This window comes from Arabidopsis lyrata, assembly GCF_000004255.2.
Source record: "Arabidopsis lyrata subsp. lyrata unplaced genomic scaffold ARALYscaffold_1, whole genome shotgun sequence".
Classification (NCBI taxonomy): Eukaryota; Viridiplantae; Streptophyta; class Magnoliopsida; order Brassicales; family Brassicaceae; genus Arabidopsis; species Arabidopsis lyrata.
The window spans coordinates 27,792,223-27,815,639 of NW_003302555.1; the positions used below are offsets into that span (position 1 = coordinate 27,792,223).

Consider the following 23,417-nt stretch of genomic DNA (forward strand, 5'->3'; position numbering starts at 1 on the left):
GAAAATGTCATCAAATAATTATGAATATTAACAAAATAACTGAAAGATATCTAAATAAAATAGAGAAAATTATCTAATGGACTAATTAATCATTATTCTAATAAATAAATACTAAAATTATTTAAATTAATATTGATATAAATAATATATATTTATTATCAAAATTGAGTTATTATTATATATTTTATTTTTGGACTATTAAAAATATGTAAATAATTAATGAAAATCATTGGCAAAGCATTATTGAGAAATTAATTTCAGAAACGAACATAAGATTATGGGAAATTTATCATTACTACCACATTTCCAAGTTTATCCCACAAAAATACCACATTTTAAAAAAAAATTCCTCTATACCACAATACAAAACAAGAAATGACCAAAATGTCCTCCAAATTAACTAGACAAAAAAGACGAAAACAAACAAATTATCTCATTCTTTTTATTATCTATTTTCTCTCTCCCATGATCTCTCCTTTTTTTTTTCCTCTCTCTTTCACCACTTCTGTGGTTAATAATCAAGATGAGATCCAAGAACTAGCCATCGTCGGAGCTCATCATCACTGCCGTCACCGCCTTTGTACTTGGAGATCTCGTCGTCTTCTTCCGTCTCATTTCATTCTAAGATTTGAGGCACCGCCATCGTTTCACAATGTCGTCCAAACTGTTGTTATCACCGGAGCTCGTCGATGTTGTCGCAGTCATTTCTAAGCCACAATTTTGTCTAATTATAATCTTTCGTGTGGCGTTGTCTACATGAGATATTTTATCTTTCGTATTGTCCACTAAAAATTGATGGACAAATTTATGTTGTACCTGATATAAAGTTTTTTTTAGTCCATATCATATATATTCACGATAATTATTGTCCACAATATTTATACATGGTTTTTTTTATGTTATATTTTATTATTTTAGATAAACTTAATCAAACTTAAATATCTTATCTTAATTCTATATTATTTAATCTTAGTGGACAAACTTAAGTTTATTCTATTAGTGTTTACAGAACAAATATTATCCTCATAAAATGTTTTATCTTTCGTATTGTCCATGGACAAACTTATATTGTACATTATATAAAGATTTGTTAGTCCATATCATATATATTCACGATAATTATTGTCCATGATATTTATACATGGTTTCTTTCAGGTTATATTTCATTATTTTATTTTAAAGGACAAACTTAACCAAACTTAAACATCTTCTCTTAACTCTATACCATTTAATTTTGGTAGACAAACTTAAGTTTATTCTATTAATATTTACAAAAATAAATATTGTCCATAATATAATATATATATATATATATATATATATATATATATATATATATATATATATATATATAGTCTACAAAATTATTTGCATTAACAACATATTCTCATAAGCTCACCACATCTAATGTAAATTATTAATTTTATAAATAATTATTGTCCATAATATATATATGTCCACAATAATTATTTGCATTAATAACATACTCTCATAAACTTCCTATAAAAAAAAACACTATCATAAACTCACCACAATGCCTATAACGTTGACTAGTTTTTTGTTGTTTGTGAATCATTTCACCAAAATCAGAACATATTTATTATAATTAAATATTTGCTTTTTGCCTCATTTATTACTCTTCCACGTCCTCGTCTGTAAAGACACAACTACAAATGAAAGAAGACAAACTTTTCCTTCTTTCCAAACCAAAAATAGAGGGTATTTTGGTCAGATCAAGTAAAAACTACCACAAGAATGTGGTATATCCGAGGAGTTTTCGAAAATGTGGTATTTGCAGAAAGGGGTCCACCACTTTGTGGCAGATTTCATAAATTTCTCTAAGATTATCTAATTGCTTTTAGTACTTTAATCAATAATATGATGACGATGAGTAACTTAAATTTTGATATTTTAAATAATATTTTTAGCATAGCCATAAGTTATTCTTGCAAAATTTTATAACTTTATTTTAAATTATCTAAAAGAAATTAAAACTATCCAAAATTATTCATAGTTATCCGAAATATCCGAACATGAATTCTACTCTTGTCCATAATGTTAGTGATTTTATGTATCTGAATTTTCATAAATCGTATCCATATTATCTAATTTATTTTAAAATATAAATTTGAGGTGTAATTTTTGATATCTAAAATATTTTAAGTCGAGTTGTGTATTTATTATTATTGGAGTTTTTTACCCGAAGTGAACATAAACCTATGTGAACTGATGTTGAAAATATTATTGAATCTGACTGAATTCAGCTGAATTAATTTTATGCAAATGATGTTTGCGGAATTGCTGAATCTAGTTGAATTCGGCTGAATTGTTTTGGTTTCTTACCATTTAGAGCATGAGGAGTCACTAGGAGAGAGACGCCCAATCAAGCTGCTCCAAGATATCATACATCACCTACAATACATGACTCAACAATTCTATAAAACAACAAAATTTATATAGGCTTTTATTGTTCTTGTCTTGGATCCTAGACCCGACCCTTAACACAAACAAGAGATTATTTGGGGTAGCAATATTTAAATTAGTATCATATTTGGTTTAAAAAGACATGATTTAAAACTTTAATCCGAACCCCATCCCCCATTAAACGCATTTTGAAACTTGTGTTAAACAGATTTATTATTCAAAAGTAAATGGAGAAAGGCCATCAAGATCAAAATCTTAGATATATAGAAACAAACATTGAAATGAAATAGAAAGCTTGAGATTCTTCGGAGAATTTTTGGGATTAATAATGGTCTGATCATTAACTTTCGTGTACATCTTTTGGTGTGATGTCTCGTTTTGGTGGGAGCTTTCTCAAGATAAACATGACCAGAGAAAACGGTATTATCTCGACCAACTGTAATTAAGCAACAAGATTAGGTTTCAAGCAGAAACAATGGTTTGATTATGTATCAGACTTAAGATTTATGAACAGATTTTATGATTAGTTTAAGAGAGAGCTTACCAAGTAATATATGAGATTAAGGATTGGATGATCCATCACATCAAGGTTTGCTCCCTCATAGAAAGTAGCAAAGCACATCTTAACCATAATAAAGGACAAAACCTTTGGTTAGTTGTTCATTCTAAAGTCTAAGCAAGAAGGTAAGGATTGGTAGATATCAACATAAACATGTGTGTGTCTGTGTGTGTGTGTCTTTACCATGATACCTCGGATGAGGAAACCCGTAAAGCATATTGTTGTCACATAACCAATCTAGCATACATAAGAGAGAAAGAGAGTGTAAAGAGTCAAGCAGCGTCATATATATACTTGATTGGTTACACTATGATCTTGTACAATTTAATGTTTCACCTCTTGCAACTTCTTGCGACGCCCTTTAGTTTCTATTGGAAACCGATGAATCATTAGGAAAAGCCTGCCAGAAGATAGGCATACAAGGACACTAAATCAAGCTCAAATGCATGATCATATTAAATTGGTAAGAACATTTACTCGGCTTTAACACCAAGAGAATCTAGTTATGCTATCAGAGGAGAACAAGAATGCACAAGAATGCAAGCATGATGACTCGTTCCCCAATGGTGACTCTCGGCAACACAATATCAAATGTAGTACGACAGAATTACCGTGAAGTAAAAATCCAAGGGCGACGAACAATGAAACACCTACAATTATATTGGCATGAGAGTTGAGACAAGTAACGTACCATATATAATATAACAAGCCAAATATAGTGTAATCATGCGTGGGTAAATTACCTGCTAAGAACATCTTAGATAGGATTAGCATAACTCCAACAGGCTTGCACATCCAAAGCAACCAAAGAGATATCTGAAAGTTAAAGTTAATTATAACCCTATGCACAAGACAAAATTACATTTTGAATTTTCACAATATTCTTTTAGATTAAACAAACAAAACTATACTCCTTCCGTTTCAAAATATAAGGCGTTTTAGCTAAAAGCACGCCGATTAATAAGATCTACTTTTTAAAGTTCAGCCAATCATAAAAGAGACTGCATAATAAAAATAATCATAAAATATTAAAGTAATATACAATTTGCATAGAAACTTGAAAATGACTTATATTTTAAAACAAAACAGTTTCTTCAAAACGTCTTATATTTTGAAACGGAGGGAGTATATATTAATATACCTGGACTATATATACAATTCCAGTAATTGTGAAGAAGCTAAAATTTAGTCCATCGGTGGATATCGAACGCGCCTATCCAGTCATAGAATGTGGAGTAAATATCAGAACCAAAGAAGGAAAAAGAATAATAAGATTACTCAGAATTTAATTACCTGATAGTAAATGTTTGCCCATGCGAGAAACAAAAAAGCATAGGTTGTGAAGAAACCAAGACTTGGAATATCAAGAAAGATATGTTGCATAATCTACAAGATAACCATCAAAGTTTTGTAAATTAGAAAGGTTGACATTAAAATGTTTGTAGTGAACCGGGCCTTGTGGTCTAGTGGTAAAAGGGTCACAGCTGTGACTTCCGCCACCAGGGTTCGAGGCACGGCCACTGGCAGGTTTACATAGGGGAATAGCCAGCTTCGTGGGATTAGTCTTTGGGTCTAGGAAGCCTTTGGGAGACCCACGGTTATTCAAAAAAAAAAATGTTTGTAGTGTTTAAATTAGTTTTTTTTTTAATGTTTATACCAATTTTCAATCAAAAAGCAGAAACCCACCACATGGGTTCTCCTAATTAAAATTTAAAACCAATTTTGTTTTTATTTGTAATTAAAATCAAAAGATTTCTGTTATTATCCATTAATGTTTAACTAATTCTATGCGAAATGAAAGCAAAGTTCTGTGTAATATTAATTAAAAATAATATATTTCATCCATATTATATTTTTATTATTACATATCAAAATTTTGTATTAGTTATATATGTAACTAATATGGATGATTTATGAATTATAAAAAAATCAATTAAAAAATCAATATATGTAACAAAATTTTGATATGTAATAATAAAAATATAATATGGATGAAATATATTATTTTTAATTAATATTACACAGAACTTTGCTTTCAAAATGTTTGTTCAAAATATTATTGATTGTTCAAAATGTTTTTAGTTGTAAAAAAAATCAATTTATAAGATAGTTTTTGTTTTGTGTGTTTAATATGTTTAACAATTTAGGTATTCATTTCATTAATGTTAAACACACTAAACAAAAACTATCTTATAAATTGATTTTTTTTACAACTAAAAACATTTTTTTTAAATACCAATCAAATTAAGTATTAAAGAAAAAAAAAGAGGAACAAATCCAAAATCCAAAAAGTATTTTAAGAACTATAAACATTAATGGCTTATACAGTTTTAGTTTTTCACTCAAATTGGGTAACTAATTTACTTTTTGTAAAATCTTGACTAAAGAAGAAAACTAAACTAAAATTAAAAACTACAAACATATAAGACTTGACCTGTGAATCCATGTTCATCACATTCCGCCTGAAGACAAACACCACAGCCCTAACTGCAAAATCAACCCATAACATTAAGATCTATGAAACACTGCAAAGTCACAATTCTCAGCTAGCACCAACCTCCATGCAGCCCGAAATGGAGAAAGTAAAAGGCATGTTGTGTCGTCCAGACATGATTTAGAACTCTGATCAGTTGGACTCTAAATTGTAATCTGACAAGTTGAATCTAACAAAACGAATCATTAGTTACTCTGTATTTAATTAAAGAGATTTTGGTCTAATGTGCCATTTACTGTAGCAAAACTTATACAAATTGCCATAAAAAGTTTTCTTTTCTCAATTTGCCATTTTTTCACTTTATGGCAGACAGACAAAGACGAAAATACCCTCAGACGAAAATATCTAAATATCAGATATTTGGTGGACAAAACTTTGTTTCGGAAAATTTTGGTAGACAAAAAATATTATCCACATTTGAAACAACAGATTGGGATGATATTTGGTGGACAACAAATATTGTCCACATTTAAAACAACAGACTTTAAAGAAATTTGGTGGATAAGAATTCAAAACGGCATATTTCGAAAATTTTGGTAGACAAGAAATGTTGTCCACATTTGAAACAATAGATTGAGAAGATATTCGGAGGACAACAAATGTTGTCTACATTTGAAACAAACAGACTTCAAAGAAATTTGGTGGACAAGAATTCGAAACGAAATAATTCGAAAATTTTGGTAGACAAGAAATGTTGTCCACATGTATCTTCTTCCTTCTCAGATTTAGATTCGCTTCCACTTTCCAAACCAGATTCAGACCCAGATTTTTAATCTCGCTAAATCGCCAACGATGTATTCCTAGATCGAAAACGTGATGAACTCTTATATCTAGGGAGATTGAGCTTCATTTTTTAGAGAAAAAAAGAGAGAGGGAGAGAGAGAGAGATGAGAGAGGAATGAAGATTGAACAAAAAAGCTTTTTCTCTAAAGGGTAAATTGGACTTTGCAAGTTGGGTTAGAATTTGGATTGTGGCACAATTGAAAAGGATTTGTGGGCTATGACAATTTTGGTAAGAATTGCTACATTGTGTGGCACATTTCTTAGATTTCTCTTAATTAAAAGCCCTTTTAAGAAAAAAAAAAAAAAAAAAAAAAAACATTAGTTCCACAGTAGATATAACGATTATGTAGTTCATAGTTTCAAAAATGTTTCCAAGTTCAAAAAAGAGAAATAAAATCTAAAAAATGCAGGTAGTAGTACCAAAGAGTAGATGGAAACGATTCCATAGATAATAGCAAGGACATAGAAGATCTCATCCTCCCAAATCAGCGAATCATTTACGTCCGACCACCAAATCAAAGAAGACAACATAATCTCTCCGTCGTCTATGGAGAAAAGTGATTCAGTTTTCTTCTCCATTTAGCTCTTGATATATATATATATATATAGTGTCTAAATGGTAATCGAGGAATGGCTGAATTGCTAAATCTAGATGATGTTTTAGTGCATTTTGAATGAATTTGACTGAATTTTTATATTTGTAAATAGTAACACCTTAATCTAGCTGATTTATTTATTTTTTATTTTTTGTTAGAATCTAGAAAAATAATTAAGACATTAACTGAAAATATCATCAAATAATTATGAATACTAAAAGAATAACTGAATAATATCTAAAGAAAATAGATAAAACTATCTAGACTAATTAACTCTTATACTAATAGATAAATACTAAAATTATTTAAATTAATACTTATATAAATAATATATTGGTTAGCAAATTGAGTTATTTTCTATATTTTATTTTTTAAAAATATGTAAATAATAAATGAAAATCTTTGTTAAAAATAGTTATGAGAAATTAATTTCAATGATAATATAATATAAGATTATCTAATTTTTTTATATAAAATTTTATCTTATCATTGTGATTCATTTCTTTATATAATATAATATAATATAAGAATTGTGCAATTCATTTATTTATATAAAAATTTATCTTATCATTGTGCATTTCTTAAAAAAGTGTGTAAGTTTTTTTTTTCTATATATTGCAATTCATTTCTCTCATCTTTATGTTTCTTTTTTTTATTTTCAGTTTTAAAATTTTAATTATGTAAAAATTCATCTTATTATTGTGCTCCTCTTAAAAAATTTAACTAGAAAGGGATTTCACCGGTTAAGTCGTTGAAATCGAGAATCAGAGTCTCTAAAGTCTTGACATACATGAGCTCGTGAGGGATCTCTCCTTCTAACATATTCAGCCATAGTTTCAGATCTTGAAGCTTCGATAGGGAGCCTAAGCTCGAAGGAATTGTCCCGGAGAGGTAATTGAAGCTCAAGTGAAGCGAAACGAGCTCAGAGCAGTTGCTTAACGTCGGTGGGATCTTCCCGGTGAAGCCATTGTTCTGAAGGTAAAGCTCCTGGAGAGTATTTTTAGGATTCCGACAGAGATTTGGGAAAATCGGACCGGAAAAATAGTTGGAGCTGAGATCTAGCGTTAGCAACGAAGCAGACAGATTCGCCGGAAAACTCATTGAAAGACAGATCGAGTACTTGAGACCTCTCATCTTCAGTAACGTATCCATTGGTAACTTGCCAGAGAAGTTGTTACTCGACAACACATGTGATTCCAGAAGTGAACAAGAGCCGAAGAAAGGAGGAACCGTACCGGATAATTTGTTCCCGGAGATGTCAAGATGTTGCAAAGCCAAGCAATCTCCGAGAAATGGAATCCCAATGGAGAAATTGTTGGAAGAAACATCGAGAAACTTGAGAGTCACGCAACGAGAAACATCAAGGCCTGTTAGAGTCGTTACAGGACCGGAAAGAGAGTTTCTTGATAGAGCCAAGCTGGTGAGAGAAGCAGAGCACTTGAAGCCAGAAATGGAGCCGTTGATGAGACTCTAATCCGGTGATTAGAAGAAGAAGAAGAAGAAGAAGAAGATCTTAGGGGGAATTTTGTTCCGCCATTAGAGAGGCCGTGGAAGAAGCTCAAGAGGGGGAGAGAATTTTGGTTTAAGAATTGGACTAATTCTACAAAAGTTAAAACGCAAGCACTAACAGTAAGATATTGAAAACAGAGAAAAAGAACATGTACCAAAGATGTCCTGATTTGAGAAACATATCAGGTTTTATGATCAATTTTTATACTAGTCTTCACATGAATAAAACCTGCAAGAGAAGAAATAAGATTCAGAATTCATATAGACCAAAGTCAACCATCCTCCCTACGTTTTATGGAGATAAAGTAAAACATACAAAATTTCCAATTACATGGGTGAAGATAGTTTCAGAGGAATACCTTAGCGGTGCTTTGTAAGTCTTATACGTTTGATATTAACACTAATGAGTATAAGAACAATGAGATTGATATCAGCCCAAAAAGAAGCTATATGATGTTGAACACTCACCGCTCAGTATCTGAACTTCGTGAACAATCTATGAATCACATGGATTTCTTTTAGAAAAACTAGCAAATCATTACAATGAAAGAACAATCATTTGGTCTCTGACACGGACCTTAAACGAATTCATGCTTGCTACAACAAAAAATAAACAAAGCCAATAACTAATATAATTGAAATTTGAGAAGCAATAGAAAGAGGACATACCTGAAAAACCAGAGCTTTCTTTTCAAGAGACAAAAATTGCTGTAAGGGAGACAAAGAGAAGAAATCTTTATACATACAGTTTCCTATCAAAAGAATCATACAGTTTCCCAAAACTCCTACTACTAAAACAATTCAGACACAACAAATATAACTATAATGGAAACCAAAAGATTGAGTCAATTAAGAAATCATAAACTTTGGTAAACTTTTGTGAAGATCATAACTAGGTTTAAAAGAGGAAAGAGATGTCACCTGATGAGAAGCGGCAAAGATATAATCTACAAATTGGAATTTTTGCAATATCCCTGTTAAGAAGAAGCACCAAAAGACGTGGTTAGAACAAATTAAGGTAAGTAGAGATTGGTTTATTCTTTAATGATCTACCATTTGTAAGAAATGTACATAAGAAAGAAAAAAATCACTTACCATTGCTCTTAGACCAATGCCAAAATCCAACATTTCGCTGGTTTATTGTAACATAAGTAAAAATGCAGACAATTACAATCTAGTTGGAAATGAAATACATACCTTTTTACCAAGACGTCATATTCTTGTACTAAGCAGATATTTGAACATTCTGTACGTTCTTCTCTCTCTCTTAAGTGATTTGTTCGAGCCTCGAATCCATCAAGCGTTGCACAATGATGTGCCTTCGCTGAACAGATGAGCTACAAGAGCTAGGCACAAAGGAGAAAACACGTTATTTATGAAGTCCCAACTTGAATTTCTTGAAATTCGAGACATATTTCAACAAGCCTTTTGAATGGCAGATCTAAGCAGAATATTGAATTTCCCAATCAGACTTCATTAGACAAGCCTTAATAAAGAACACTTACCTCCTATAAATATGCAGATTCTTGTGTATTTACAGCAGAGTATTGAATTTATCAATCTCAGGCCATCGTTATTAGACAAGCCTCAATAAAGAACATTACCTCCTATGAATATGCAGATTCTTGAGTATTTGAAGCAAAGTATTGAAGTTTTCAATCTCAGGCCATCGTTATTAGACAAGCCTCAATAAAGAACATTACCTCCTATGAATATGCAGATTCTTGAGTATTTGAAGCAGAGAACTGAAGTTTTCAATCTCAGGCCATCGTTAATCAACTGGCCTCAATAAAGAAGACTTACCTCCTATCAACAGATTCTTGAGTATTTGAAGCAGAGTATTGAATTTTTTAATCTCAGGCCATCGTTATTAGACTAGCCTCAATAAGAACACTTACCTCCTGTCAACGCAGATCTATGCAGAGATTTGAGACATCTCTGTACTTATTAACCACACTGTCCCCGCCCAGTATGAACTTGAATTTTCCAATCTTGGGATACCATTTAAAAGGCATATTTATTCCCATCATCATGCAGAAGATTGAATAGTTTTATCATGCTGTTCCAGTCCAGCAAGAACCATAGTTTATGCAGACAGTTGAATTTTGCAATCGTACATCCTTAAACAAGCCTTATTAAAGAACATTAATCTCCTTATCCCTCGTCTATAAGCAGATCATTGACTACGATATCGCAGCTCAACAAAGATATAGAGCTTAAGCAGATCATTGATTAAGATATCCCAGCTCAACAAAGATATAGAGCTTACGCAGATCATTGATTAAGAAGATATCCCAGCTCAACAAAGATAAAGAGCTTACACAGATCACTGATTAAGATATCCCAGCTCAACAAAGATATAGAGCTTACACAGATCATTGATTAAGATATCCCAGCTCAACAAAGATATAGAGCTTAAGCAGATCATTGAGTTTGTCATTACTAGACAATCCTTGTTAAAGAACATTAATCTCCTTATCCCTCCACCAATAAGCAGATCATTGAATCTTCTATAAACAGCTCAAGAAGATATAGAGCTTAAGCAGATCATTGATTAAGATATCCCAGCTCAAGAAGATATAGAGCTTTAGCAGATCATTGATTTGAATTTTTATCAATATTGGGACATCATTATTAGACAAGCCTTATAAAAGACAGGTCTCTGCAGATTATTGAAGTCGATATATCATGCTGCCCAGCCAGCAAGTCTTTACTTAAGAACAATTTGACAAGTCTTTACTTAGGCAACAACATCGGGACAATTTTCCCAATTTAGAAACCGGACAGAACACAATCATGTAATGTGTCGTCCCTTTCTTTTGGGTTTGAAGAAAGCTTAAAACTTTAAACAAATCCGTTGCTTTTAAAAAGAAAATCATTGATTTTAGGGTTTCTGTTCCAGAAAACTGAAAACAAATCTTTAGAAACATGAACCCAAAACAAAAGCCATAATCTATTAAAACAAAATCGTGAAATTTAAAGAAAGGCTTTTGGATTTGCGAAATAACAAATTTGTCGAAACTATGCACTTGAAAAATTAGGGTTTTGATTTGCAGAAACAATAAAATTGAAACCCTGATTTAAAACGTAACAATCATAAAAGAGAAACGAATCTTTGAAATTAACAACCCTAAGATCGTAAAAACGCAATTGAAAATAAAATTGAAACCCTGATTTAAAACGTATAATCATAAAAGAGAAACAAATCTTTGAAATTAGAAACCCTAAGATTGTAATAACGCAATTCAAAAAGAAGGAAGCTTTTGGATTTGCTTTACAAAAAAAAAAATCAAATCGGAGTTTTTTGAATTTAGAAAAAGAGATTTTTGGTATGTAACAAACAAAAAATTCGACAGAGAGAAACCCTAAATAATTCAAAGAAACGAAATAAACAAACAATACCTTACGATGATGATGATTATGATGATCGCCTTCGGAGAAATTTGGTATCGCTCCAAAATTTGGAATTCACAGAGAGCAGTGACAAAAGGGTAGACCTGTAATTGATACTTAGTGACCGTTATGAAATCGAAAGGGCTTTAAGTGGTCTCGTTTAATTTTGTTGGGCTTTAAGTGAAAACTAAAGCCCATGTTATAGTTAACAAATTGCTAAAGTATACGTGAAAATCAAAGCCCACTAAAAAAATATTATTCTTTCAATTTCTATTCATGCTAAAACATGTTTAGTGTCTGATCTTGATATCTTCTCTATGAAATGACTGATTTTGCTCACAACCAAAACCCACAATACAGTATTTACAGGTTTCAAATACACGAAATTATTAGACTAGAAACAACAACCCTGTCATGTAATTTTACAAACTTGCAAACAAATCATCTTCCAAAGATGAAGTATCACACAACGTTCACTGCCCAAGTATATCTGCTACTGATTTCTTGACAATTTTGGAAAGCTCCTCTCTGTAAAAAGAAACAAAGACTTAGGTTAAAAGAAAAAAAAAAACACTTGCATTCGGTTTTTCATAATCTCATTTAATGAAAACAAATTTACCTGTCCGGTTTGAACAAGAGATATCGATATGTGAACCACTGCGGAATTACAAAATATCAAATGCTAGAATCAATAAGATCATATATAATCCATTATAGTTATTGATTATTTATACCAAGCCTTATTACTTACCGTGGAGAACAAGATACCAACTAGTTCGAATCCGGTCGAGATAACGGGCAATTTGTCGATTGCCTAATGAAGAAAAAGAACAAGTGCTTTAAATCTCACAACTTTAAAGCACAAGAGATCAAGTTTTAAGTCTATACCGTGATGAGATTCAGTGATGCCCAAAGAGCTACAATAGCAGCAAAACTCAAACCAATAAGACCTAACCGATCTTCAGACTTATCCCACTGCAATAAATAATTTACACATTCCAAAAATGTCCAAATCAAAACTAAACAAGGCATATATGTAAACTGAGAACAGAGTACTATTTAGGGTTTTGGGGACTCACAACATTCTGAATCGAAGTAACAACGTTGAGATCAGTCGATGATTCTGAGCTTTCACTAGCTTTCACCATAAGAGTGAGGCTACTCTTAAGGTGAAAACGAGAGTTAGAGAAAACGGAGAAAATGTCATTCGTACCTCGAGTTAGAGAAAATGAGAGTTTTTGAATCGATGTGAGATTGGATTTTCTCTGTGTGAGTAACAATGGCGAAGGCAAAGTTGCAGAAATTGAAGCCATTTTTTCCAAAAAAAAACAGAGCAAAAAAAATTGAAACTTTAAAGATGTTGATTCGATTTTGAGACAGAGACGAAGAAATTTTTGGTTATGGATTAGAGATAGCCTTATCTTTTTATAATCCACGTGGCATTTCCTAAGTGGAATACCAAATCTCATAGATGAAAACTCAATTCGCCACGTGTCACAACAAAATCCATCAAATGAGTGAAGTAGATTCTCCACTATACAAATTACATCAATCCACTCACTTACTTTGGCAACAAACAACAAAGAGAGAAACATGGCGTCTTTTGCAACCATCGCCGCCGTTCAACCTTCCGCCGCCGTGAAAGGACTCGGAGGCAGCTCTCTCGTCGGAGCTAAGCTCTTCATCAAGCCTTCTCGCCAAAGCTTCAAAACCAAATCCACCAGGTAAAGTTTAAAGCTTTGAAATTTGGAATCTTGGATTGAGATTGATGAGGGTTGGTATTAAAGAAAAGGATGTTACTTTTGGTGGTTTGTGTAGAGCTGGTGCTGTGGTGGCTAAGTATGGAGACAAAAGTGTATACTTTGATTTAGAAGATTTGGGTAACACAACAGGACAATGGGATGTTTATGGATCTGATGCTCCTTCTCCTTATAACCCACTTCAGGTTTTTGTAATCTCTTAATCCCTAAATCTGTATGCTTCTTCAAATTCTAAGACTTTGTAACTATGTTGCTTGCAGAGCAAGTTCTTTGAGACATTTGCTGCTCCTTTCACAAAGAGAGGTTTGCTTCTCAAGTTTTTGATTCTTGGAGGAGGTTCTTTGCTTACTTATGTCAGTGCGAACTCTACCGGCGATGTTCTTCCGATTAAGAGAGGTCCTCAAGAGCCACCTAAGCTCGGTCCTCGGGGCAAGCTTTAAATTAGCTTTCTAAATCTTTGAAAAAGTCTGGAAACTTTCTTCCCAATTCTGTGAACCCTTTTTAATGATTTATGTATATTGTTGTGTTGTGTTGATTGCTTTGTAAGCTAGTGATGAATCATTGAAATTGCATTTCAAGTATGCTACAACACAATGGTGCATTATTCGTTTTGGAATCTTTAAGCAGATTGAAAATGCAGCAAGAAAACCTAATTTTACAAGAAAAAGAAAAGAAACCGGTTTCTTTCAGGAGTATCTCGCGGTTGGACTCCTCATAGCTCCAAGATTTTCAAGATAAGAACTCTTCTTGTTGTTAGTCATTATACCGGTGACTTTCGACAACAACGGTTTCTCTCTATCTCCGAAAAAACTTTCTTTCTTCATTTCATTGTTTTTGTTACCCCATTGCATTACATCAGAAAGTGTTCCTGAAGCCATATCCTCTGTGAAAGTTAGTCTTTCCTCCCTTAGTTTCTCATTCTCCTTCAAGCTATATCTGTTCTTAGAAGGTGCATTATTTGTAGGTTCTTGAGTAAGCTGGTCAGCGTAAAGGACGTCTTCTATTCTCGACATCACGGTGTGAGCCAAACTCTCAAGCACTCTTGAGTAACTCTCCAAGATTGCAAGTCCTACATCCTGAAACAACCAAAATCCAATAATGAGATTTTCTTATGACCAAAAGGAAAACAGAACCAAAATGTATTTGGAAGTTAGAGTTTTTACTTACTCTGTTGAATTGAATCTTGCTGATATCGAGCGAGGACTGTGAGATTCCGGGAAACCCTTGTTTCAATAGTAGCAAGATTGTTTCAGCTCTCTCTTCAAACTGTTCTCTTTTCTCAATACTCACTGTTGATCCCCAAGGAGACTTTGTGTCCTTCTGCACCATTTTCCTCTTCCATATCACAATCGATGCTTCGATTCTGTTCTTTAAATCAAGAATCTTGTGCTCAGATGATAAATCCATTTCAATAAGGAATTGATCTGCATCAAACATCTCTACTGTTATCATTCTGTATATCACATCTCCCAAGCTAGCTCTCCCATTCTGTTCCCAACAACACACGAAAACATCGATAAGGACTAGATCATAACAGATTCTTGATGAATGTTTATGTGTTTATTAAATAACCTTAGGAAGTGACTCAAGGTAGCTTTCAGGAATCTCCATTTCAGACAGAACTTGAGCGTTTATCGCCATTGCAGCTTTAAGGACTTGATTCACACATTCCTTCTGGCTCTGGAGAAACCTTCTCGATATCTCTGAGAGCCCGTTAGGTGGGACTTTTACTGCCGGTAACCACCATTTCTCATCGTTCCTTGTCTCGGAAGAATCAGGAGAATCTTTTTTGACATAATAAAACTCATCCTGATCCTTGAATTTATCAAGACAATCCTGCAAGAGAAAGATTACAAATATGAGATTATTTTACAGCATTTGATTAGTATATTTGGACTGTTGTTGTTGTTGTTGTTCTTACGAGAAGCATAGCATCGAGTTTCTTAAGTGCAGGGATGTTACAGAGAAGATCTGTTCTTTGTCTTGTTGACATGACTTCCATTGAAGTACCATCTTTGTTTGTTTGTTGTGTTGGAGCGAATTCAACTATATGATCAGCCACAGAGATAAGCCATCCAATTTCTCTCCTCCAACGCGTTTTTCTATCCGCCGCCATTGGCTCTAAACGCCGTTGTTCTCCAAATGCAGAAGCTGCAACAACATCAAAAAAGTTACAGATCAAATTGGTAACAAATTAAATTCCATGAAACTGAAAGATTTGGAAAAAGGTCACCTGCGAGGTTGGTAATGGCGTTAGATAAAGCCAAAGCCGATGAAACACCTTTTCCTCCTCCTGACATATCTTCTCCAAGAAGCAATTTCGAAAATTTCTCTTTCATTTGCTCCATTGCTGTAATAACAACAACATAAACTTCAATTTCTGCCCTAACTTACAATCCAAGAATACTTTGTCTCTAACTTACAATTCATTAGATTTTTTACCTGCTTGTAATACTAATAGTGCCTCCATGGATTCCGATGAAGCGACTCTCGGAAGCTTGTCGTTGCGGTTAGGTGTTACTCCGCCTAGAGGCAAAGAAGGTCGGTCAACGCTGCCAAATTTGCCCGGTTGACTCCTAAACATCATCATGTCATTATCATCATCCAAATTGTCTGAACCATCCATTCTCATTGCACAATCTGAGCTCCAACTTTTAATATGTCTTGAAGCTGAGTTCTCGTTCATGTTCTTGAAATGAAACAATCTTGATTTGTAACTCTCTTGTTCTTGCTCCATTGCTTTTACCATTACTAGTTAATCAAAACAATAAAAAAAATAAAAAGATATCTTCGATTTGAAAATTCTTTTTAATCTCTCATTGTTTTCTTCTTCGTGTAATAAAGAGGAGTTTTAGGAGATTATGAAGAAAAACAAACTTAATTAACCAGAAAACGGTATTTGATTTTCAGACTTAGCAAATACAGAACACCATTATTTGACTTCTGTTAATGGTTTTAGTTTAACCTGATTATTTTAGTAACTATTATGATTCGTTGTCCATAACCATAAACAAGTGAATTTGGTCAGATTCTCTTGGGAAAAAATGAAGAGAATATTTTTAATTTTCTTGAAATGTTTTACTATTTATAAATTAATACTTGGTTGAATGTGGGCTGCACGTTATTAGAAAGTTGAGTTTCTCCACACAAAAATAAAAATAAAAAATCTCAATTCTTCTTTAAATAAAATTAACATTGAGATTTAGGGAGGACATGTTACAGACATTATCTATAATCATTTTTGTTTATGTCTTGTATTAAAAATCTCAATTTATTAACTAAATTAGGGATTGTGACCCCTCTCTGATCTCTCTCTATCAAAGTAAAAGTTTAAAATACATTTAAATTATGCTAATGATGGATTAGTTTATGAATTTCTCTATTGTGGCTGGACTATTCTAATTGTTTGCATTACAATAATAAGAATATACATATAAGAAAATCTTCTGCATTTCACTTTTATTAATCACAAAAGCAAACACTTGTAAAAATGAAAAATCTCACATCATTGAAATCAACTTCCTCTCTTGGGTCTATTTACAGACTTAGATTCAAACAAAGCTAAAGATCTTGATAGTCTTACAATTTATTTCTCAGATTTTCAAAGAAGCAAAAGTAATAAAAGAAAAAAAAAATTAACAAAAAATCCCCATGATTAGGGGTTGTGTAATTAAGGAGTAGAAGCGCCTTTAAAGATGAGAAACTTAAGTGTCTCCAATTGGAAATAGATAAAAGTCCCTTTAGAATGTGTGAAGAAACACCCAAAATTTGATCCCACCACACATTGCCATCCACTCCCATATCGCTCATCAAACTCCTGAATTCATTATAAAATTAACCAAGTATTTATATAGAGATGATAATGATGTATTTAGACTTATAAATAGAATTAAAGAAAAATGATACTAACCTTCTTGATGTGACCAGCAATGGATTTACAATCAAAGACATCAAAAAGATCAAGAGCTTGAGAAGCAAAAGACATAGCTTGCATCTGCATCTTCACTGGCATGTCTGAATCTTCCACCATTGCTTTGCCTTCCAACATCTTTCTCTATCTCTCTCTCAAAAACTCAAAACGTTTTTCAGTTTTCTGCTGAGAAATAAGGACAAGGAAAGCTTTGGATCTTTATAGACTCCTAAAAGACACAAAATGAAAAAAAGATTCCTTCAGTATCTAATCTTTATCAAGTAAACCCATATGAAGATAAATAATGTCTCCTCTTTGAGAAAAAATATGGGAAAATGTGCCTAACCTTTTTCTTTGTCGTCTTCTCTTCACTGAGTTTAGATTTCAATTACTTCCTCACGGGTTCTTGGATGCAAAGTCTTTTCAAGAAGATGATAAATATTAGTATAACTATTCAAAAGAATGGCACGAACGAACACAACTGTTCTTTAAATTTAGTCAAAAAGTTGATAGTTTCAAGATGACGAAGCTGATAAAAGAAACAAAGTTGATAATTTGAAGATTTGAAGATTAAAAAAAGGAACAAGACAGTAAGAAAAAGTAATAATAAAATAAGGTGTAATGACTCATTTGCGTAGATATATGTGTCTCTCTCTTACGTGTGTCCAAGTATTTTTGTCCTTGGCCTCTTAATGGATAACGATGGAGAGGTGCATAATTAATTAGTTAAAATAGCTAACATGTGAAAAAAATATTGTGATTAGCTAAGCCTTCCACAAAATTCGTAAAAATGTCGGTGTGGCCGTTGGGATTTATAAGCCCATTAAGAGGTAATTAATTAGGGCCCATTGATCTGATGTAGATACACAAATAAGTAAATTCTCTAGCCTACAACAACCTATTCTTGTTCTTGATCTTAGAAATTAGAATACTCAACTTTTTAATCCAAATGGTGTGTTTAATCTTCTTATGAGTTATGACCATTGGAGTTTTGAATTTAATTTTTTTTTTACCATGCTGCTTAAGTTGTAGTGGCAAAAAATGTCTATATTGAAGTTATTTTATAGTTTGATTTAGAGAACACAACTATTTGATTATATACACCACCATCATTTTTTAGGGAAAAAATTGTCTAAATCTACAATGCATGCCTCAGTTTAGTAATTATACACCACCATCATTTTTTTAAAACACTACCATCATAATGTATTGCCATAACTATTTGACAATTTATCAATGTTTTTTTTTCTTACTTTTGTGAATAAAATGAAATTGCAAATTATCATTATATATTCTGATTATTTATCATTATTTACTATTTTCCAATACTAAATGTTTTATCTAATCCTAAAAACATTAGTCAAACAATATTTCTTAAATATTTCATAATTTTCATATATCAATTGCTTTGCAAAAAGCAACAATATTTATTTTTAATTTAATTTTCCTTTTTCTTTTTGACTAACACATGTGAGTCTTCTTGGCTCCCGCCGTAAATCCTGGTGAGATTTGAGGCTTTTTCATTTGACGACGATCGCTTCTCTTCTCCGATCAATCACCGTCGAAACTCCGACGAAGAAAAACCCATAATCAAAATGTCGTTAATTTCAAAACCCACTTCTAAAGTCTCCACCTTTACCTTCATTCTCCTCTTACTCTTCAGTTTCGTAATCATCGTCGCGTACTCATCACCCGATACCAATCTCGAAGCAAACGAACCCGGATCCGATTCCGATCTAGAACAGCTTCTAGCAGTAGACGAACAGTTACAAGAAGATCGACTTGAGCAACAATCAGAAGCCGAAACAGTGAGCAAAGCTCAGAGAATCGTACTAGAGCTCAACGGTGATAACACGAAGCGAGTGATCGATGGAAACGAGTTCTTGATGGTTCTAGGTTACGCACCTTGGTGCGCAAGAAGCGCGGAGCTTATGCCGCGATTCGCGGAGGCTGCAACGGCTTTGAAGGAGATAGGTAGTCCGATTTTGATGGCTAAGATTGACGGTGATAGGTATTCGAAGATCGCATCGGAGCTTGAGATTAAGGGCTTCCCTACGCTTGTTCTCTTTGTTAATGGCACTTCTCAGACTTACAATGGTGGATCTTCTGCGTAAGTTCCCCAATTTGGCTTCTTTGTTGGCAATTCTGGCTTTAGTGAGAAAGTTTTGATTTTGGGTTTGTAGTTGATTGGATTTTGATTGAATCGTTTATGATATATGTTTTGGTCAATGTTTCAGAGAGGATATAGTCATTTGGGTGCAAAAGAAGACTGGTGCACCAATCATTACACTTAATACAGTTGATGAAGCTCAGAGATTTCTGAACAAGTATCATACTTTTGTTCTTGGACTGTTTGAGAAGTTTGAGGTATTTCGGATATCGAAAATGTAGATTTTGAAGCCTTGGAAATCATTAGTGTAGAGTTGGTTTTGAATGTAAGTGTTGATATGTGTGTTGTTTGTATGCTTAGGGTTCTGAACATAACGAATTCCTTAAAGCTGCAAAATCAGATGACGAAATCCAGTTTGTAGAAACAAGCGGCAGCGATGTTGCGAAACTTCTTTTTCCTGACTTTAAAACCAATAATGTGTTTATTGGGATGGTTAAAAATGAGGCTGAAAGGTACACTGTATATGGTAAGCTTGCTGCTGATTTTGAAGACCTCTCTTGTTGTTATTATATCTTTTTTTCCTGCTATCTATATCGTGAGAAGCGGTAACACCTGTCTGCAATGCAGATGGATCTTACAAAATGGAGAAGATATTGGAGTTTCTAGGCAGCAACAAGTTTCCGTTGATTACAAAATTGACTGAAACCAATACTGTTTGGGTTTACTCTAGTCCTGTTAAGCTTCAGGTTAGAAGTTTTTATGTTTTCAGTTTGTATCTGCTACCAGTTTTTGTTCTATCTTTGTTTGCTTTTGATTATGTTTTAATCGTAATTCGGTTTTTTTTCTTCCTTCGTTAGGTTATGCTCTTCTCCAAGGCTGATGACTTTCAGAAACTTTCTCAGCCTCTTGAAGATATTGCAAGAAAATTTAAATCGAAGGTAATTCTCTTACGCTATCTTAAAGACCAGACAAAATTTAGTGTTTAGACTCTCTCTTAACTGTTTATTCTTTTCTTGCAGCTTATGTTTATATATGTCGATATAACAAATGAGAACCTTGCAATGCCATTCTTGACCTTATTCGGAATAGAAGCTGGGAATAAAACTGTTGTAAGTTTCTGATACTTGTTTCCGTATGTGTAATCGACACTTTGTGATCTACTGATAATAAAGCTACAAGCCAATGTGGGACTAATCTATAGTTTTTTATCAACAGATTGCTGCTTTTGATAACAACCTGAACTCCAAGTATTTGCTCGAATCAGTTCCATCACCAAACAATATAGAAGTATGAATTTGCTTTACCTTTTTTTCTTTTCCTATCAAATATTCATATGGTAACTGATTCATGTGATCCTCTTTTCGATTGGTAATTTAGGAGTTTTGTTCAGGACTTGCTCATGGAACTGTTTCACGTTACTATAAGTCAGAGCCAGTTCCAGATAATGTAAGTATGAGATATAGAATCCTGTTTTGATGTTCTTGTTGGGATATTGTCGAGTCTGAAGAGACTTGGAACATTTACGAGCTAAGCTCAAATGACCCGGTGCATCTGCAGGATAACGCAAGCATAGTGACTGTGGTAGGAAAGACTTTTGATGAGTTGGTACTAAACAGCCGCGAGAATGTTATTCTTGAGGTTTGTTATCCTGAATAACCTTTCTGCTAAACCAAACTTTTTTAACTAACTGAAACCGACATTAAAACTATGGATGTTGTGGTTGAAACCGAAAACAGGTACATACACCGTGGTGCGTGAACTGCGAGGCACTGAGCAAACAAGTCGAGAAATTGGCTAAGCATTTTAAAGGCTTTGAGAAGCTTGTTTTTGCAAGAATTGATGCATCTGCAAATGAGCATACTAAACTACAGGTGAGTCAAATCTACCCTGCAACAAGACTGGCAATTACCGAAACACGGAATAATCTTATTGATTGTTAATGACAGGTTGATGATGAATATCCGATGATTTTGCTCTACAAATCTGGCGAAAAGGAGAAACCGGTAATAACCATTTTGAAAGAGCTCACTAGCTCAAGCCCTTTTCGACATCATTACTTCTGTTTTTGCTTATAAAGCCTTCTACGTAATGTATCTTACCCGTTTTTATTTGCAGTTAAAGCTATCAACGAAATTGAGCGCGAAGGACATGGCTGTTTTTATCAACGAAGAGTTGAAACCAAAGGATGGATCTGCTAAAGATGAATTGTAGTCATACGTTTGAGGAAATGTAGACATAAGAAACAGAAAGAGAGAGATCATAGATGAGAATTTTTTGTGACATTACATGATTTCGATATTGTGTGGAATCCAAAAGAAAAAAAGGAACCCAATTCATTACAATCTGTAATTCAATGAACTGAAATTACATTTCCGAAAGTTATAATATATTGGTACAAAATCAAATGTGCCAAACAAAACAATATATCTGCAACAAAGTTTTGCTTGATTAGCATTCACACCCTGTTGATCTTTGTTGCTGACCTCCAGCAACATCAATGGTGTCGGGAAGGTACCTGCGAGGTATCAGAGAAGGTCAGAAGATAAGACTACGACGACTTAAAATGATGCAAATCTACCAAAAGATATGTGTGTATGGGATATAGTTATACTTACGGTTCTTCTTCAGGTTCATTCTTGAATGCATTTTTGGTTATGCATTCGAAAGCCGCATCTACATTGAATCCTTCTTTGGCGGAAGTCTCAAAGTAAGGAATGTTTCCTTTAGATGCACACCATGCCTTTGCCTTTTTCTCAGAAACCTGACAAATATGGGATAACTTTATCGAAACCAAACTCTAGATACACTTTTAGTATTCATGAAATGAAGATGAAGAAGATAGAGTCTAACCACTCGGCTCTTGCCACCGTCAACATCAGTTTTGTTACCCAACACGACAAATGGGAAGTTTTCAGGATCCGATGGACTAGCCTAAACAATGACACGATGAAGACGATGAAACATTTATAGATTATAAGCAAAGATATTCCCAAACTTATTAAATGACATGGTTAGATAGAGGTATTACCTGAATCAAGAACTCTTCCCTCCAGTTATTAAGATTATCAAAAGATTTCATAACATTGACATCATACACAAGAACACAACAATCCGCTCCTCGGTAAAACGCGACTCCCAAACTTTGAAATCTTTCTTGCCCAGCAGTATCCCAAATCTGTATAATGTACTAAGAGATTCAAAAGAGTGTATTTTCCCCTAAGAAAACACACATAAATTGGTACTCACAAAGCCAAAACATGAACCCAATAAAGTTAGGAACCTATGATCCCAATTAGAATATTCTAAGAATCAAAATGTTTGATTCATTCAGAGAATTGAGCAAAGATAACCTGTAAAGTGAAGATTCTGTCATCAATTTGAACCTCTTTAGTCAAAAAATCTGCTCCAATCGTCGCTTTATACTGATTACTGAACTTTCGATTCACAAACCTATAAAAAAAAGAACTTTTATCAACACATTATATAAGTAAAAAGAGACATAGATCTGGATTTCAGAAACATACTGATTCATCAACGAAGTCTTCCCAACCCTGGCCAAACAAAAAAAAAACAAAGGATCAAAAATCTCATTCAATGGACAGATAAAACCACATCAAATCTAAAAACATATAGAGATCGAAATTTCAAATCGATTTACCCGCTATCACCGAGAATGATAACCTTAAGAAGAACTCTCCGGCGAGAAGACATTGACGGAAACTTTTAGGGATTTAGCTATTTTGGTTTTTCTTTTCAGCGAAGAAACTGTCTCTGTTTTTTTTGTCTTTCTCAATCTCTCTTTCTTTTGGTTCTTCTTCTTCTTCATTAGCTAAATAACAGCAAGATACACTATTTTAAAAATCTTTTATTTTTCCAAAA

General features: G+C 33.2%; 7 protein-coding genes and 2 long non-coding RNA genes across 9 annotated transcripts; 3 read left to right on the forward strand and 6 right to left on the reverse strand.

The window, feature by feature from the left end:
• Window positions 1-2,070: 2,070 nt before the first annotated feature.
• Window positions 2,071-4,404, reverse strand: LOC110224849 (tobamovirus multiplication protein 3-like). Its single transcript, XM_021012345.1, has 7 exons — window positions 4,125-4,404; window positions 3,727-3,799; window positions 3,594-3,633; window positions 3,320-3,389; window positions 3,167-3,220; window positions 2,969-3,046; window positions 2,071-2,860 (listed from the first exon to the last, which is right to left on the reverse strand). Exons 2-7 carry the CDS (start codon window positions 3,776-3,778, stop codon window positions 2,765-2,767), a joined length of 390 nt encoding a protein of 129 aa, XP_020868004.1. The 5' UTR covers window positions 3,779-3,799; window positions 4,125-4,404; the 3' UTR covers window positions 2,071-2,764.
• Window positions 4,405-8,422: 4,018 nt separating this feature from the next.
• On the reverse strand, window positions 8,423-11,710 carry LOC110224851. Its single transcript, XR_002329330.1, has 3 exons — window positions 9,563-11,710; window positions 9,287-9,339; window positions 8,423-9,073 (listed from the first exon to the last, which is right to left on the reverse strand). It is a non-coding gene; the product is annotated as an uncharacterized LOC110224851 (long non-coding RNA).
• Window positions 11,711-12,003: 293 nt separating this feature from the next.
• On the reverse strand, window positions 12,004-13,153 carry LOC9330428 (protein CURVATURE THYLAKOID 1C, chloroplastic). The gene is made up of 5 exons (XM_002894321.2): window positions 12,838-13,153; window positions 12,647-12,733; window positions 12,510-12,572; window positions 12,378-12,415; window positions 12,004-12,286 (listed from the first exon to the last, which is right to left on the reverse strand). The coding sequence occupies exons 1-5, from the start codon at window positions 13,069-13,071 to the stop codon at window positions 12,232-12,234; spliced, it is 477 nt and encodes a 158-aa protein (XP_002894367.1). The 5' UTR covers window positions 13,072-13,153; the 3' UTR covers window positions 12,004-12,231.
• A 110-nt stretch (window positions 13,154-13,263) lies between these two features.
• Window positions 13,264-14,107, forward strand: LOC9330429 (photosystem I reaction center subunit VI-2, chloroplastic). Its single transcript, XM_002891637.2, has 3 exons — window positions 13,264-13,482; window positions 13,577-13,703; window positions 13,779-14,107. Exons 1-3 carry the CDS (start codon window positions 13,352-13,354, stop codon window positions 13,956-13,958), a joined length of 438 nt encoding a protein of 145 aa, XP_002891683.1. The 5' UTR covers window positions 13,264-13,351; the 3' UTR covers window positions 13,959-14,107.
• Window positions 13,966-16,913, reverse strand: LOC9327746 (rop guanine nucleotide exchange factor 11). The gene is made up of 6 exons (XM_002894322.2): window positions 15,961-16,913; window positions 15,752-15,868; window positions 15,440-15,669; window positions 15,091-15,354; window positions 14,686-15,006; window positions 13,966-14,594 (listed from the first exon to the last, which is right to left on the reverse strand). The coding sequence occupies exons 1-6, from the start codon at window positions 16,265-16,267 to the stop codon at window positions 14,205-14,207; spliced, it is 1,629 nt and encodes a 542-aa protein (XP_002894368.2). The 5' UTR covers window positions 16,268-16,913; the 3' UTR covers window positions 13,966-14,204.
• Window positions 14,308-14,801, forward strand: LOC110224850. The gene is made up of 2 exons (XR_002329329.1): window positions 14,308-14,409; window positions 14,483-14,801. It is a non-coding gene; the product is annotated as an uncharacterized LOC110224850 (long non-coding RNA).
• A 90-nt stretch (window positions 16,914-17,003) lies between the features above and the next one.
• LOC9330430 (dynein light chain LC6, flagellar outer arm) lies at window positions 17,004-18,112 on the reverse strand. Its single transcript, XM_021012346.1, has 3 exons — window positions 17,775-18,112; window positions 17,429-17,657; window positions 17,004-17,335 (listed from the first exon to the last, which is right to left on the reverse strand). The coding sequence occupies exons 2-3, from the start codon at window positions 17,564-17,566 to the stop codon at window positions 17,189-17,191; spliced, it is 285 nt and encodes a 94-aa protein (XP_020868005.1). The 5' UTR covers window positions 17,567-17,657; window positions 17,775-18,112; the 3' UTR covers window positions 17,004-17,188.
• Window positions 18,113-18,844: 732 nt separating this feature from the next.
• LOC9330431 (protein disulfide isomerase-like 1-5) lies at window positions 18,845-21,887 on the forward strand. The gene is made up of 12 exons (XM_002891638.2): window positions 18,845-19,538; window positions 19,666-19,795; window positions 19,899-20,064; window positions 20,166-20,284; window positions 20,396-20,476; window positions 20,558-20,647; window positions 20,754-20,825; window positions 20,916-20,984; window positions 21,096-21,176; window positions 21,275-21,409; window positions 21,485-21,541; window positions 21,654-21,887. Exons 1-12 carry the CDS (start codon window positions 19,024-19,026, stop codon window positions 21,747-21,749), a joined length of 1,611 nt encoding a protein of 536 aa, XP_002891684.1. The 5' UTR covers window positions 18,845-19,023; the 3' UTR covers window positions 21,750-21,887.
• Window positions 21,854-23,356, reverse strand: LOC9327747 (ras-related protein RABG3d). The gene is made up of 7 exons (XM_021012344.1): window positions 23,197-23,356; window positions 23,063-23,089; window positions 22,889-22,988; window positions 22,567-22,713; window positions 22,389-22,469; window positions 22,154-22,299; window positions 21,854-22,053 (listed from the first exon to the last, which is right to left on the reverse strand). Exons 1-7 carry the CDS (start codon window positions 23,247-23,249, stop codon window positions 21,987-21,989), a joined length of 621 nt encoding a protein of 206 aa, XP_020868003.1. The 5' UTR covers window positions 23,250-23,356; the 3' UTR covers window positions 21,854-21,986.
• Window positions 23,357-23,417: the final 61 nt, after the last annotated feature.